We start from the raw sequence: 17,523 nt of genomic DNA, 5'->3' as shown, positions 1-17,523 counted from the left end.
TTTAAAAATAAAGCTATTCACTGTTTTTGTTGTGCATAGTTTTGAGGCCAAACCTACTCTTGTGCATAGAGGTTAAAATGTTTATTCCTTATTGATATCTTTTGGAATAGGATTATAAAATGTAATGCTGTGCTGCCATATGACTTACTGCAACTTGGAAACACTATAATGTGATCATCTTAGTTAAGAGTCAGCAGAGCTCTTTTTACAGCTAAAATAGTGGTGACCTGTGTTTTCATGGCTAAAGCAACAGCATAATTATCCCAGCTCTGGAAGTGTGTAGTTTGTTATGGAGAGAGCGTTTCAGTTGGTATGTGGTATTCAATATTTTAGACTTCTATGTATAGAGCTACATGTGCAAAAAACATCCTTTCTTTAACATTTTATTTGCCTGAGCTTAATCTACACCCAACTCAAATCTTCTTATATTTATACAATTAGACAGGATTAGGGAAAAGCATATGGTACATAAGCATCAAGACTTTGCTCTTGAATGAAAATTAACATGACACATCTAATGCTAATGCAGTATATTCTAATGCAATATATTCATTCCAGGGTTCACTTGTAGATCTGCAATTTCATTAATTAAATTGGTCAACCATTAGCTTTAAAGTGTTATAACTGGTTACTCTGGATGAAATGTAGACAAGATAAAGAGGGTAAATTATTGCAGGGGAAGACTATTGAGAATTGCTCGGTTTCAGAGGAAGCAGCAGACTATTCATCAGATTAATGAATAAAACATCCAGGTTAAGATTTTCAAAAAGAACTACTTAATTCTTTTGAGTGGCTCGGATTTTTGGTTTTTGAGTGCCTAACTTGAAATTTAAAGGGGCTTTAGGGCTTCATCTTTTAGAGGATGGGGCACTCCAGAACATCTAGAGGAAAACATCTCAAAAGCAGATACAGAGGAAAGCCTCAGAGCAACCTCCCTGCTGCATTCTAGGTTTGGCATCTGCAAGTGGGAAGAGTGAGCATGTTGGGAGGTGCGGGGGGAGGAATGTGACCCTGGCAATGGCAGGGGTGTGGTGCACACATACCTTGAAACAATTTTAAATTGGCATAAAAAATAACTAATAAGTTTTGAAAGTCCACATCCTTTGGTCCAAATGCTGCAGATATTCAGTAGGTAACTTATTCATTACTGTCTATGTCTGAAAAAGTTATAAGCTATTGGGAAAAGAAGGAACAACATTATGGAGTGCCATCTCAACCTTGTCTAGAGCATTTACACCGCAGTCTGAAAAAATGGGATACATATGAGCAATTACGACCTATATACCATATTTACTCAAATTTAAGATGACCTTCAAATTATTAGATTGTAGACATGGAAAATTATACAATTGTTTTAATTTTCCGTGTCTAGAATCTAGTTATTGGAGGATTGTCATAAATACATCCCTTCCTTGCTACAGGGAAAGCAGTGGCTGGGGAAGACAGGCAGCCTGCCTCCTACCCCTTGTCCCCCATGCCTGCCTCCCTTATGCTCATTTCCCCCCTGTGCCTTCCCCCGCCTACTACTTGTTCTGCTTTTATGCTGGCCCCCATCCCCCTTACTTTTGCAGCTGCTCTTGCTCTGTCTCTGCTGGGGGCATGGAGCACCCAGCTGGGCCAGGCAGTAGCAGCAGCTTTGACTTCAGCCTTGAGCCCCATTCAGGGTCAGGGCTGGAGCTGCAGCAATTCCCCTCCCACTCCACACACCCCTTCCCCCTGCTCCGTGCATCCCTTTCCCCATGCTCCCCCTTTCCCCATGCCCATTCCCTGTGGTCCTGTCACTCCTCTTCCCCTGCACCCTTTCCCCACACTCCCCTTGCTCTGCATGTCCCTCCATCCATGGTCCCCTGTCACCCCTTCCCCGTGCTTTCCCCAGCACTGCATACACATTCCCTGTGCTCCCTCTCCACTGAAACCCCTTCACTGGGTTACCCCCTGCACCCCACACCGTTTCCCTGTGCTCCCTCCACATCATGTGCCCCTTTCCCATGCAGGGTGGCTCATGCCACATGAGCCACCCTGGCCCCTTCTGGATCTGCAGCAGCTGCTTGTCTGGCCCATACTCAAATATAAGATGAGAGGTTTTTTCTCTGTGTTGAACAGGGGAGAAAAAAAAACCTCATAGTCAAGTAAATACAGTATATATTTTTAAGTCTTTTTTGAGGTCTTTAAGTAGGGCTTAAATGGTGCACAAGCCTGGATTTGGGCCTTTGAGTAAAGGCAGATTAACTCGTGGAATTCAATGCCACAAGATGTTGTGGAGACTGATAGTTTAAACCAGGTCAAAAGGGTATTCATGAAGGGAAGATCCATCAGTAGGTATTGAACATGGCAGATACAGGTGCAGCCTCTGAATCAAAACTTCCTAAACCTCTGAATGCTGGAAGTTGCAGGGGGAGAGGAGCATGTGCGTGTTTGCATGTGTGGACACAGAGTTCTGGACATGCCCTGTTTACCCTCTCTCTCAGCCATCACTCTGCCATTCAGAGGAACAGGGTACTGAGACAGATGGACCTTAGGGCCTGACCTAGTAAAGGATAGCTTTTTATGTTTGTATGCACTCACGGGTAAGTTAATGAATAAATTGCTTTGTGAATCTAACAGCAAAAATGTCCCATCCCTGTAAAAAGAACAAGTTGGTAGTTTTAAGAATTTAATCTGAATGTTTTTGTTTCCCCAGCTCTTGTTGTACGCTTCCTGACCAAGCGGTTCATCTGGGAGTATGACCCTACTCTAGGTAGGTTACATTTTATTCTAAAGGCTTAAAATCAAATGCCACAAATGCTGGCATTATTGAAGTAAAGGCAAGTCACTTAGTAAAGGTACAAAAACTCAGTCTTCCTTTGTATTTGATGTTAAAAGGTTTCTCTGACATATTTATAGCTAGAATGAACTGCAAGCTAAGATGGCAGAATCAAGGAATAGAAATGCATTCAAACAAAAGCTAGATAAATATGTGGTGAAAAATTCTGCCCTTACTGAAGTTGAAGGGGAGCTTGCCATTGACGGGGACGTATTTTCTCCTAAGAAATTGTTCAGGAACATGTTTAGTGAGTGTTACTTTTCTACTTGGGAATAACTGACCAGCATTTCAGCATTTTTGGAAGTTAAGAGGACTAGTGTAATAGACTTGGAGGTCTGAACCCAGTGCCTGATGCCCCCTGGTAGTCAGCTCTACCTGCTGCCCCTTCCAACCTCCCTAACTGCCTATTAGGAGTGTGTGAAATGGTTCGTATTTGATTCAAATTTGTCCCAAATCTGGGACAGTGATTCGATTAGTTGATTTAGATCACTATCCCCGATTCAATTTGGCCAAATCCGAAACTGAAGATTTGATGCTGATTCAGACATAGACAAAGCTTTAAATATTTTTTCTACATACCTCGAGGTGCCAGGCACAGTTTGTGAACACTGTGATGGTGGGTTGGATGGAGTGTCCTACAGGAGCGCAGGGAGGCCTCCCACGTGCTCAGTGGCGAACCCAGAAGTGGGCTGGAAGTACTTCTGGTCCACTTCCAGGTCCGCCGGGGAGCACGTGCCCCTCCCCACCATGTTCCTCCAGCTTGGCAATCAGCCATGGGGGGACCCTGGGTGCTCCCCCCCCCCCCAGACCCAGGAGGTACCAGTTGCCAAGCCCCCCCAGATCCAGGAGGCACCAGTCACCAAGCGCGCGGAGTGGGGGGCCATAAGTGGACTGGAAGTGTTTGTGGTCCACTTTCAGGTCTGCTGCCAAGCGCACTGGGAAGCCCCCTGTCTTTCTGTGGGATGCTGCATCTGCCCCAGCATCTCAGCATTCACAAGCCACCTGGTACCTAGAGGTATATAGAAAAAACGTTTAAAGCTGTGTTTATGTCCGAATCTCTGGATCTCTTCAAATCGATTCAGAGGGTTCCGATTCAATTTGGAGAGATTAAAGGGTCTCCTGATTCAGTTCAGATTTGGAGATTCAGCCACAGAATCACGTGCTCCAGGGTGAAAGGGGGCCCCTTTAATTAGAGCAGCTCTGAGACCTGCTGTAATTAAAGTGCCCGCAGCGTCACATGTATTCAACATCCTGCACTTCAAAATGGCAGCGGGGGCGCTTGAACTTAAAGCTTGTTTGACAAGGTTTAGTTTAAGTACCCCTGCTGCCATCTTGAAGTGCAGGGATACTGAATAGATGTGACATGGGGCTGCTGGAGTGCATTAATTAGCATGCTTCAGTAGACTTGATTAACTCAGGGTGCTCCAACATGAACTAATTAGCACATGTTGGAGCAGATGTCTGGCACATGTATAGGTGGCCAATATGATTACCTTGGGTAGTTGCCACTGGAGGCCAAAGTAGCTCCTTCTGCATCTTCTCCTTCAGCACAATCCTTAGGGTTTCTCTGTCCCTAGTTCCCCTTCCTTTCAAGTGGGCATTGACCCCGCCTCTCTTGCACTGGGCCCCATCCCTATTGGCCCTATATGTGGACTTCTGGCTCTAACCATACCTTCAGGGCTCTTATTGTGGCTTTCAGTCACTCCCACAGCCACACCCATGCCTCACAGGCATTGCTCTAAATTAATTTACCGGCCCTTTAAGTCTTGTCTTTATCTCTGCTTATTCAAACCATGGTTCGTTGGCTCTTGCAGAGCTGGTCCCCCAGTTTTTGCTCCTTGCAGGGCTCCAAGCATTCAGTGCCTACACAAGACACCTTCCCCCTCCCTCCAGGGCCTCCAACTACCCCTTACAGCCGCTCTCAGGACTCTGGTCAGCCAACACCTAAAAAGAAATCAATAATCTAACATAAACTCATCACGGGGGCACAGAAGTCATCACGGGGGCACAGAAGGGAATTGGTGAGGATTTATTCACCAAGGCGCCCCTGGGGGTTACAAGAAACAATGGCCACAAGCTAGTAGAGAGCAGATTTAGACTGGACATAAGGAAGAACTTCTTCACAGTTCGAGTGGCCAAGGTCTGGAACGGGCTCCCAAGGGAGGTGGTGCTCTCCCCTACCCTGGGGGTCTTCAAGAGGAGGTTAGACGAGTATCTAGCTGGGGTCATCTAGACCCAGCACTCTTTCCTGCTTATGCAGGGGGTCGGACTTGATGATCTATTGAGGTCCCTTCCGACCCTAACATCTATGAATCTATGAATCTATGAAACTCCTTAGCTTTTTGAGGCTCCCAGCTGAGCTCCTTCCTCTTCAAAGGGTCTCCACACTCTTCTGGCCAAACACTGGTGACAGGACCCAGGTGCTGCTAACTCCTGAATCAGCAGCTATGTAGTCTGCAGGCTGGATCCTGCTAGATCCATTTAATTGTGCTGTTTGTATCTGCTATCTCTTGCAGTTAGATTCCCTGCAAGTGGCACTTGCTTCGCTGGCTCTGTTCTGCCCTGCTTTCTTCCTTCTTACTAGAGGAGTAGGAGTCCCCTATGACAGCTAGCAAAAGTCTTTAATGAAGCACATCTTTACCTACTATATATTACCAAATATGATATACACCTTGGTATAGGAAGGCAAAAGAAAATTTTTCCTTGAAAATAAGTCATTTAATCTAATAAGTAACAAATGCATAAAACCACTTTGTTCCACTCATGATCACAGGTGTTCACCTATGGTAAAAGCTGACTGAGCAAGTGTGGGCATATAATGTCAACATGCAACTAGAAATAGTGGTAGACCTGTGTGAAGTCATGATATGAAGTCACCTATCAGTACGCCAAAAACACTTTTAAACAAATCGTTTGGAAATCAGTTTCCTCCTTTAAGACACCCCAATTTGTGCAGGCTAATTTAAAGGGAAAAGTTGTGTGTGATATGTGAATAAATGCAGTACCTTTTGGACTATCTACTCACTTCCAATGTAGTATTATGAAAGTCATTCAATCCGCAGTTTTAAAAAGTAGCCTCTCATTGTGTGTGTCTGATTTAGGGGATGAATTTGAAGCATCCCTGCTCTTCAGTAGAGATGATGCATACCCCTGTACTTCAGTTTCAATTCTGCAAGTGTTTGGCACTCTTGAGAATCGGGTGCAAAAATGAGTTACTCCAAGTTACCAGTCACTTTGGAGAATTTGAGGTCTAGGGCCTGATTTTTCAAGTACACTAAATAAGCGTGTCTTTAGATCTCAAGGATATTCATGAATGGCTCAATGTCTAGATGGGAAGAGGTATTAAGTGGGGTTCCCCAGGGATCTATCTGTCTTGGGGCAGGTATTGTTGGAAGGGTTTAGTTAGGGCTGATTCCACCTTCAGAGTGGGTCTGGACTAGATGACCTTATGAAGTCCTTTCCAGCCCTACTTTCCTATGATCTTAGCACCACTGAAAGCCTAACCTAATGTTTCTAAATGTTAGAGCCCAAATATTGAGTTAAACAATATTAGAGGCTACCCTCAAAAACATCAACGTGCTTTGCATTAGCTTACACAGGAAGCAAGTGGGCACAAGATCACCTTTTTTCTTGTGATCTTTTGATTTCTTCCTAATCTTGCTACCATCACCAAAGGGTGCTCATCCTCAGTCATTCAGGAGTTCAGCTTTCTCCTGGGTGCCGGTAACCAGCTCTCCTGAGTTGTTGAGCAATGGCCCCACACTCCTATTTGCTTTCCTTCTGTTCCCTGTGTACCTAAAGAAGGACTTTTTGTTGTCCTTGATTCCCGTTGCTAATCTAAGTTCGGTTACCACTTTAGCGTTTCTTATCTGTTCCCTGCAAATGCAGGCCGTCATGGAATAGTCCTCCTTGGGGCCCACTCCAAGCTTCCATTGTCTTCATAAGCCTCTTTCTTCTTTCTTAACAGTGAGTTTTCTGTAACATTGTATGTAAAGAAGTTTTCTTTGTTCTTCTACACAATTATATTAATCTATTTCACTTGAAAAATATAAATATATCAAGGTGCCATACCTCAAGGTGGCATATGTACTTTGCATTAAGAACAAGAAAGTTTGTCAAGTGACTTTGAAAATTAAGAAATAAAATAGATGGAAACTCTTCAGCTACTAAGCAACAACAGATTTTGCTAGAACCACTGGAGCTGCAAGTAACAGAAAAGTCATTTTTAAGGTTTATTTCTTCCATCAGATTCTTAGGCTTCCACTGATCTCCCCCCTCCTGGAATCCACGGACAGTTTCCATTTATACCAATGCACATGCTTTCCAAGGCACTGGAAGTACATTAGTCCTGTTTAGACTGAACAGCAGCGTACAGGCAACCCCTGCTTAATGCTGTTTCACTTAGCGCTGTTTTGCTATAACGCTCATTTTAACTTGATACCTGATTCCACTTGGCGCTCAGTGAGTTTCATTATAATGCTTACAGTTGCCATCTTGGGTCATTAAAAACACTTACAGTCACCATCTTGGGTCGTCAAAAACTTCTGGCTTCACTTAACGCTCATTTCACTTAATGCTTGTTTTTTTCAGGAACCAATTAAGAACGCTAAGCAGGGGTTGCCTGTAAAATGACTTGTTCTTCTGTAATATCAATGGTTTCACTGAGACCCTGGCAAACAATATATTTAAAGTGTGACTAATATGTCAATGGAGCAATTATATGCGTAATATGCCTCACGTTCAAGCAATTCATCACCTGATAATAAGTCACAAAAATGGTGATCAAGCCACAAGGATGTAACTTGTTAAACATAGAATACCTTTCATGCTTAATTGTATCGTGCTTTATTTTGAATGTGTGGCATGTTACACGTAGGGTGATAGTGAATGGTCAGGTCCCCTAACATCCCAGATGGACTGCTTCCCCCTCCCCACTCTTTCCTGCAAGGAGACTCTGACTCCTGCTGAACTCTCCTGCCCCATAATACCTCCCCAGGAGATGTCATAAGTCACCACTCCACCCCCCTTTTTCAATTAACTTTCAAAGCTGCTTTTTTAAGGATCATTTTAGCACCTCTTCCCTGTGAGAGCTAGATTGTAAACATTCAACATGACATACTTTACTTTCACACAATAGGAATGTGTTGGGGAGAAAGGGAAACACACACGCACACACACACACAATGGGGAGAGAGAAAAAACATAAATATAAAAGCAGCTCATAAGTTGTTCTGGGAGAGTACAAACCCCACCACTCCTACCCTCCCACCCCCTGTCCTTTGCATGGCAAAGGGCAGGGGAGCAGCTCTTTCACGCAAGAGGAGCAGAAATGTTCAGCTCAGACCTCACTTCTCTTCAGCATCACAACTAAAGGGGTTTGAGGAAGTGGGGTGGAGAGGGAAATGACAGCCCCTGCCAGCAGCTGTCCAGTTCCCCTTGCTGGTAAGTGCTGGCAAAGCAAGCTTCCAGGATGCTTTTTTCCCCTCTAGATAGCTTGCCCTATAAGCAAAAACCAAGTCACATGGAGCAACAGTTTCCATTGATCAACATTACCTGTCGTCAGGGGCCTAACGGTCAAATCCTTTAAGCCCTTAGTGCGCAGACCTTGCATAAAATCCAGGGTCATGCAGCACTGGGATTGATGCCAGGATATCAGCTCTATGCATTTCTTATACAACAGCACCAACTTTAACATGATACATAAAACTATGGCTTTTACTGTTCCATTCTCACTTTAGGAATGACAACCTCAGTAGCAGATATTCCACAGAGAGCCTCTATATCTTAGTTGTTATTACTTAACTAGCACATCACTCTAGCCCCCCTTTTTTTTTTGAGTTGTTAGGTATCTTTTTAAAGTACCAGGTATCTAGGCTAATTGGTTATCTGTCACTGAATGATGGATGAATCATTCCAGTCTCTGTTTAGATGAAATCACAGCATTGGCTGTTTAGATGTATAGTACAGTGGTCGGGGATGTATTTGGTAGCTGTGTTGGTCTGAGACAAAAAGAAATGCAAAATTCTAAAATGCTTGGTTCAGAGATGATGGTGTTTATTAGACCAACTAAGAAATCACAAAAAAAATTATCTTTTTCTGCAAGTCTTGGGCGCATGTGCCCTTCCTCAGGCTCAGGGAAAATTAAAGATGGTAAGAAGTCCCCATAGGTAGAATAGAAACTTAATTTTGCACAGAGGAAGCTGAAGGTGGAAGTGTTCCTCTGGGTCCATGAGAGTGTCTTTGTGAGTTACTCTTTGATGTGCAGATAAGGATTCCTTTCCTGGTGGTATAGTACGATGGTCAGCATCCTTTTTAAGCTGCAGGCTTGAGTTGCCACGTTTGGATCAGGGGAGACAGGTACTAGGACCCTGACACCACTGCCATTATTCCCTGCGCCAACGCAGGGAAGGTGCCTGCCACTTCCTTTTTTTCCCATGGCAGCAAAGGAAAGTAAGTACTGCTGAAGCACACCACTGCCATAGCCTCACATCCTCAGTTGAAATGGCTCCATGGGCCAAAGTTTGCTAGCACCTGGTACAGCTTATTCTGGAAAGAGTGAAACTAAATTTCCAGAGCCAGGTCCAGTATTTTCCAAAAAGTTGGGTTGTGTGGATTCAGCCCTTCTGCTTGTTTTTCTGCAGCAAAGTGGATGTAAGTAGGGGCTTACATTCATGCAGCTCTTTCTGTTACAAACTGCCAATTTGCAGTACCAAGCAAATATGTTTTGGTGTTTTAAAAAAGTGTTTAGATGCTTGGCACATCCATGATACATTTTAACCAACAGTCTAAAAGTGCTTCACAACCATTAATTATCAAATAGCACTTTTCTGTTGTGGGTGTTAGCGTAGGACTAGAAATACTTGCTCTACATTTTATTTTTTCTTTATTTACACATAAAAAACCCCATGATAAAACAAACCTGAGAAGTCCTGTGTGCCACATTAGCTGTTGCTTGTCTGTTGCTAGGCAATGGCAGCATGAACTTTTGCTTGCCATCTCCCTGGCCTGGCTGTGTGTGCAATGGCTTACAATAGGCAGCAGAAGTGTTTGCAGCTGTACATAAGGAAGATGGATCTTTTGGGGCTGCACTGCTGTTGTTTGTTGCCATGACAGCAGAAAAACAAGTACACCGTGACCAAAAAGGCCAGTTCCAGCAGCCAGAAACTTTTCAGGAATGGAACCTTTCATAGTGGATGAAACTTGCACTTTCACAGAGGCCTTAAATCCTATTCAGTTTCCGCAAGGGCATAAACTGTTTTGGCTCTATGCATGGGGATAAATGTCACCTTATAGGCCAAATCATGACCCTATAACACCAATTCATACTGGTAGCCTGACTAGAAGAACTCACATCCCCATTGACTTTAACAGGGTCAGGATTTTACTTCATGCTTTACAATGGTCCTTTCATGGTGGATGAAACTTGCACTTTCACAGAGGCCTTAAATCCTATTCAGTTTCCGCAAGGGCATAAACTGTTTTGGCTCTATGCATGGGGATAAATGTCACCTTATAGGCCAAATCATGACCCTATAACACCAATTCATACTGGTAGCCTGACTAGAAGAACTCACATCCCCATTGACTTTAACAGGGTCAGGATTTTACTTCATGCTTTACAATGATCCCCATGTGTGAATTACCCTTAGTTCATCATTGCCAGCCCAGGACTTATGGCTCCTGCCCCTTAACCTATAAACTCTACTGCAAAAGCATGAAAGAAATAGTTTGACTGAAACAATCCTGAAGTCAGTTAACCATAAGTGAAATGGAAATATCCACCACTTTACCAAAATAGATCTTCAGGTGCAAGGAGGCAGAACCCAATGACTATGGACTTGAAGCACCATGACTGTACATGGTTGTATTGTGTGTTTCAGTTAACCAGGAATGGTTAAACTTGGTGCACCATATCATATCTGTGCAGCAGCACTTTAATACACGTGCCTGTACTAACACCATGATGGATGGGGCAGTGGATACCCACAGGTCTGTTATCTGCTTTTAGAAAATCTAGTTTTGCCATGCAAGCCAAATTTGAGGATTCCAGGATTCTTCTCTGAATTCTGCCACAGACTTGCTGGGCAGCTCTGGGCTAATTGCAAAAACCCTCTGCTTCATTTTCTCACCTATAAAATCCCTCATCCCAGAAAGGTTGCCAGGCTTTAATGGATTAATATTTTTAAAAATCCAGATCTGAAAGGTTCCTCGAAATTTCAAGTGTTTCGCCAAAGGTTGCACTTTAACTTGGATCTTATATTAAAACAAACAAAGAGTAATATTCTGTTTGCTCTTTCTAAAGGTCAACTGGTTTCCTCATGCTGCTCCCAAAGTTCTTTTCCTTAGCTGATGACTTATTTTAAGGTATCAATCCTGCTGAATCCTGGTTGAAAGAATTTCTACCTAATGCATAACCAACAGAACAGTGTCTGAGAGAAAGGTATGACAAGAAAGCTAAAAAGAAGCTCTATCTCCTGGACTGCCATGCTTTGTTGAGGTGCTCCTTAGTGCAATCTGGTGGTGGTGCAGACATGTCACACTGTAGAGTGATGTACAGCATAGAGCTCAGGTATTGGACAGCATAACCTTTATAGCACAGAACTCCATGCAGGTTTATTGGCTCTGCCAGGAAGTGTGTGAGATGAATCCTTAATGCAGCACGTTCTAGCACGGGGACTGAAAACTGTTATCAGATGTCAGCGTCTGCCTCCCGCCCTGTATCAGTAAGCTTAGCCTCACTCTGCTGCTCTTTTGGGTGGAATCTTAGTATTCCTACATGTTACATTTAGCATGTATTGCATTTAGATCACACTAAGCATTTATACAACTTAGAAGGTTTTCTGTGCAGTTGCATGTGAATGCTTACTATCATCCTAGTACTCCACTGGAACCAGGTAGAGTGGGATTCTAGGGATGAGACCAAAAATCAGGTGATTTTTGGTCTCAGTCCTGGGATCGCACTGGAGCCAGTTTAAGACTGTAGTAATGAGACTGGGAGCCAGACAAATAGTTGTTTATCAGCCCCCACTCTGAAGCCAGTTCAGAGCTCTGGTGTGCTGTGGGAGCTGGGAAGGACCCCAGCACCACAATGGAGCCAATCCCAACCCCCACACATTGCAGAATATTTGAACTGGCTCCCAACCCCCACATTTTGAACCAGCCCCTCTGCAGCTGCAAACAGCTGTTTGTAGCTCCCAGCCTCCAACAGCACCATTGGCTCTGGTGCAGTTGGGGGTCAAGTGGAGCCCAACAACTGTTTGTCTGGCTCCTACCCCTACCAGCACACCAGAATCTCTTGATTGTATTACCTCCATGAAGCAGTCCCACATGATGTAATACTGTCTAGAGATACTCCTTGTTGGAAAAGGCCTAACTTTACTATGCCAGGATGGCACGTTTTACTACTATAATTGTGCAACGTTAGCATTGTAAGTGCTGTTACATGTACCACATGAACACTACTAAGTGTACCATGTAACAGTGCAAGGCCCAGAAGAATCTGATGTCACTCTAAGGATACTAAGAAATTGTAAACAATGGGATTTTGACTGGCTCCCATATAGCAACAAAGAGAAGATCACTCTACTTTGACTCCAAATAAATAAGACACTTCAGTATGTGCTATAAGGAAAGTGCGTATTTAAGGTTTTGCTAAAACAGAGCTTTATGCTGGAGCAGCCTCAGTCTGACCCCTCATTTCTTCAGGATCAGTGGGCGTATCCACACATGCACAGTAGCCTAATTTACTGTGCAGTAAAGTGTCACCATCTACATGTGCGCCACAATTACAGCACAGTAGATTAATCTATTCCGGCGTAAGATAGTCCTGTCAAACACAGGTACTATCCAACGGCAGGGTAAATTACTATTCTTAAATGCATGTGTAGATGGTGACGGAGTTAAAATCATAGAATAGAAGGACTGGAAGGGACCTATAAGATCATTAAGTCTGGTCCCCTGCTGTGGGCAGAAGGTTATTGGGCTCAAATGAGCTCAACGAGGTGCTTGTCCAGCCTCCTCTTGAACACCTCCAGGGATGGTGACTGTACCACCTCTGCTGGCAGTGTGTTCCAGATTCTAAATACCCTTATGGAAAAGAAGTTTTTCCTTATGTCTATCCTAAATGTATCCTCAATTAGCTTGTGCCCATTGGTCCTCATCCTCCCAAGGGGTGCCTTTCTGAAGAGTTGCTCCCCTAGATCTTGGTGTTCACCCTGACATACTTGTAGGCGGCTATCAAGTCACCTCTCAGTCTTCTCTTACTCAAACTAAACAAACCCAGTTCCCGAAGTCTCTCCTCACAGGGCTTATCCTTCAGGCCCCTAATTATATGAATGGTCCTTCTCTGTACCCTTTTGAGCTTATCCACATCTTTCCTAAAGTGTGGTGCCCAGAACTGGACACAGTACTCCAGCTGTGGCCTCACCAGTGCCGAGTAGAGGGGGAGAAGCACCTCTCTAGATCTGTTTTCAACACATTGGTTGATGCACGCCAGAGTTCTGGTTGCCCTGCTGGCAACTTCATCACATTGTTGGCTCATATTCATTTTCTGGTGATTGTGATCCCTAGGTCCCTTTCAGATGCAGTGTCAGCCAGTGAACCACCACCCATCATATAGTTATGGTGAAAGTTCTTCCTACCCAGATGAAGGACCCGGCACTTGTCCCTATTGAACCGCATCTGATTGCGTTCAGTCCATAGGACTAGTCTGTCAAGGTTGTCATGGTTCCTTACCCTATCCTCAGCTGCGCCCACATTTCCTCACAGCTTGGTGTCATATGCAAACTTAATCACTGCACTTTCCACTCCCTCATCCAAGTCATTGATAAAGATGTTAAGGAGCATGGGCACAAGCACTGATCCCTGGGGGACACCACTAGAGATGGCCCTCTAGGATAAGGCCATCCCCTTGATTGCAACTCTCTGGGATTGACCTCTGAGCCAGTGGACCAAAGTAAGACAGACCAGTCTACAGTTTGCAGAGTCGTCTCTCTTCCCTTTCTTAAAGATGGGTACCACGTTAGCCCTCTTCCAGTCATTTGGGACCACTGCCAAGTTCCACGACTCTTCAAGCAGCTTTGCTAGAGGTCCCACTATGAGCTCAGTCAGTTCTTTCAGGACTCAGATGCAGGTCATCTAGCCCAGCAAATCTGAAAATGTCGAAATTTTCTAAGAGTACCCTTACCTGTTCAGGACTGATTTCATGTGGACTGTTGTCTTCCTTGTATTCCCTGGGCCTCTGGACCGGTGACCAGTTCCCATCTGATTTCAGGAATACCCTTGTGAAGTAAATATTTAGTTTATTCAGTTGCATTAATTGGAACTGTAGACGCACCCTGTGTTCACTAGAATTGGACCCTGCAGCAGTCCCCGTCTGCCCGACTCCTTTTGTATTGCAAAACAGTAGAAAAATTAAGTTACTTGACTTCCCGCAAATTTCATATAACTTTTGGTGTCTCCCACTGTGTTTCTCTAAAATGGAAATTTATAATCAACTGTACTATGGAAATGAGCTAGGAAAAAATTTCCAATTTCTCTGAAGTGTCTATGAGGAAACAGACTGGCATAGATGAGAGCTTTTGAAATCCATGACATTGGCATCTAGAATGCATGAAAAAAAACTTATAGCAAAAAATCACAAGCGACTGCAGCAGAGGGAGAAGTTTTAAGAACAAAGTGTTTTCTTTAATATCAATCTCAAGATGTAAAATTATTTTGACAGCAAAAATGCAGTGTACCATACTTTTATAGCAGTTCTTACACGTGCTGATTGTAGATACTTTACAGATTTAAAACAACATTTAGACAACTGATTACACTGAAGTGGGCATTAGCAGTGTTCATAATAGTTACAGTTAAAAATAGCTTGCTGCTCATCATTTTCTAAAAGATTCACCAGATGGGCTGAAATTTCCCATGACGCTTCTTCATTTCAGGGTGATTTTTGTTTTAAGGGTGAGCAAAATCTTCCTGGTTTGTTTTCATTCATGAGGGGTTGCATATTCCTCTTTCCTAATTCTTTTGACCACGCTTTAAAAACAAAGACAGCAAAAATGGCCTTGAAATTTGATGTGTACCTAATCCCTACCAAGGACTAGTGCCTCTGCTTGGATTTGAGGGAAACATTAAACAGGAAAAGTTGAAAGGTGTTAAAAGTTTGAAAAAGTATTCCCACGGCTTTCCAGGACTGATCCAGCTAAAATATTTAGCTTTGAGAATAAACGGCAGTGTCTGGTATCATTGCATATTCTTGCTTAGTCTTGGCAAGGACAAAGCCTACTGCTGAAACAGCCTAGGTTTATAAATATAAGCCTCAAATATCAAGTCTGGGGAGAAAGGAGAAAACCAGAGCTACTCAACAGACCTTATGTTAAGATTTTTTCTGTATTTTAGAATTTTTTGCACATTAAGGTTTTCTATTTGAAGAATGACGACAACAACAAAATGTATTTACTGCAACAATGAACAAGAGAGGAGCTGCTTCTCTGTTAGCAAACTAGTTTTATCATTTTATGCCTTCCATTTACTCTAAGGAGCAAAGATGGAAGCTTACCTTCACTGTGAAGTGTGGATTTCTTAGTTAGGTTGGGTTGTTAAACACTGTCAGTTTCTTTTTTCTCCCTCTTTCCTGGAAGAAAAAGAAAATATAAAATCTGTTAGTAAAATGCTGTGAGTCAAGATTTTTCTGCTTTCCTTTCCTCTTATCATTCACATACAAAAGGCTCTGCCTACGCTGCAGGCTGGAGGTGTAATTACAGCTCAAGTAGACATAGCTGAGCTAGCTTCAATCTAATAAGCTATACTACCAACAGCAATGAAGGCATCACCGTGCAAACTTCACTTACCTGTCTGACACCCTGGGTATCACAGTGGATTAGCTGCTAAAGTGGCTAGATTAGAGTTTACTCAGGTATGCCCACATGTACTGCAGTTAAACCTGTGATTGAAATGTAAAAGGCAAAGATTTTTGTGGGTGATCCTTTATTAGACCAGCTGTGTTGTTGGAAAGGACAGGGAGCTTTCAGATACCACTGTACCCTTCCTTAGGCCTCAAAGAAAAAGGCAGACACAGAAGAGCTGAAGAGCAGGTAGAATAAAGACGTGCAAAATTCCATAAGTCAATAAAAACAGAATATAAGAGAGAATATCAGTTGGCTAACAGACAAGAGAAATCCAGTAATTGCATTGCAGTGATTGCAGTGGAGACAGTCTTGGAGGAGCTGTAACTGTGGATATATCACTGTTGAGGTCCCAGAGCAACATAAAAAATGGTAAGTTGCATATAATTTGGATCAGAAGTCAGTGGAGATGCACTGATTTACAAGCTCTGAGAACCAGGCCAATAGCTGCTGGTTTTTCCTTGACCCATATTTCTTTTGGCATGAGGGGCTTAATATTGCTATTTATGTTGTAAATTTTACGTTATAAAACAAGCATACAAGAAACATTTCATTCCCTGCTGGAATTTAACATGTGTATTTCCTGGCTTTTTTAACAAAACCTTCAAAAACAATTATAACAATCAAGTTCCCATTTTCAAATTTGAACTAGGCAATAAAACACTTAAGTCTCATTTAAAGGTAATGACACTTCCGGTCCTTGATCACTTTGGAAACTGAAATTGGGCTACTAAGTTAGTAAAGTGGATTTGAAAATTTTACCTTTGCCAATTTTCTCTGTGAAACTTTAATGTGGTATTAATGTCAGCAACCATTTTTATATGTGGTTCTCTATAGAGAGTTATGATGTAAGGGAGAGAAGGGTTATGTTTAACAGCAAGTAGTACATTTACCTAAGAGAGTGTTTTAGCAGGAAATTACACATTATCCTTAGACCATACAACAGCAGACAAGTTTCTTTGGGTAAATCTGCTATCTTTTATTAAACCAACTTTTATTAGTTGGTCTAACAAAAGATATCAGATTTATCCAAAGAACCTTGTCTATCTATGTCCTTAGACCAACACAGCTACAACCTGTAGACCATACTAAGGGCATTTAAATGTGAATGTCCACAAATTAAAGCTTGTTAATTCATGTCAAGTGCCCTCTGAGCATCTCAGAGTTATACCACTTCAGGCAAGGCTTAACTTTGGGCCATGCTACCTAACTCATATTAGGGTAACTTCACTGTGCTCCACAGAGATAAAATGAGCAATTTGTAGACCTCTAACATCCCAGAATGCACTGCTTTCAGCCCTGCCCCCCACCCAAAGCAGGGGTTGAGCCCAGGTGTCCCAGCTTCTAGCCATGACCCCACTTGCAAGCCCTCTGGTGGGAAATAAAAGCATTGTCACAAAGCAAATAATAATTGCAATAAGTTAAGAAGCACTGAAGAAAATTTCAGATTACATTTGTGAGGAAATAGTGGGGAAAGGGGAGTCAAAGATGCAGGAAGGGTTATTAAGGGCTGTACTCAAAATGACTGTGGCCCCAGTGGTGGCAAGATTGTGGGAAAGGAGTAATAGGAAGTAGTGAGTGGATGTAGAGAAAGACAGTTTGTGAACACAGGATAATGTCTGTGGAAACCATACTAGATTAAAATACACTTGATGGAATAGAGAAGAGGGATAACTGGGTAGGTCTGCACTTTGGGTGACAATGGTGAATGCTGGCAGGTGCAGCCAGACCAGCAGCATAGATGGCAGTTACTATTTTCCCCAATACCACTACCTTAGTTATGCTACTGGAATATAATTTAATTGGGTGTAACAGTCACAT

The 17,523-nt window shown here is 43.0% G+C and overlaps 1 protein-coding gene and 1 long non-coding RNA gene across 6 annotated transcripts in view; one reads left to right on the top strand and one right to left on the bottom strand.

Moving 5' to 3' along the window:
- RERG (RAS like estrogen regulated growth inhibitor) overlaps window positions 1–17,523 on the top strand; it is a 183,240-nt gene that overhangs the window by 146,011 nt on the left and 19,706 nt on the right. For all 5 annotated transcript variants that reach the window (XM_014609369.3, XM_006263108.4, XM_014609363.3 and 2 more), the window contains exon 3: window positions 2,681–2,737. In XM_014609369.3, coding sequence (XP_014464855.1) covers window positions 2,681–2,737 — 57 coding nt within the window. The remainder of the gene's footprint in view (window positions 1–2,680; window positions 2,738–17,523) is intronic.
- Window positions 14,454–15,518, bottom strand: LOC132250180 (uncharacterized). The gene is made up of 2 exons (XR_009461810.1): window positions 15,357–15,518; window positions 14,454–14,833 (listed from the first exon to the last, which is right to left on the bottom strand). It is a non-coding gene; the product is annotated as an uncharacterized LOC132250180 (long non-coding RNA).

This window comes from Alligator mississippiensis, chromosome 4 (genome assembly GCF_030867095.1).
Source record: "Alligator mississippiensis isolate rAllMis1 chromosome 4, rAllMis1, whole genome shotgun sequence".
Classification (NCBI taxonomy): Eukaryota; Metazoa; Chordata; order Crocodylia; family Alligatoridae; genus Alligator; species Alligator mississippiensis.
This window is presented reverse-complemented; position numbering and strand designations above follow the sequence as displayed.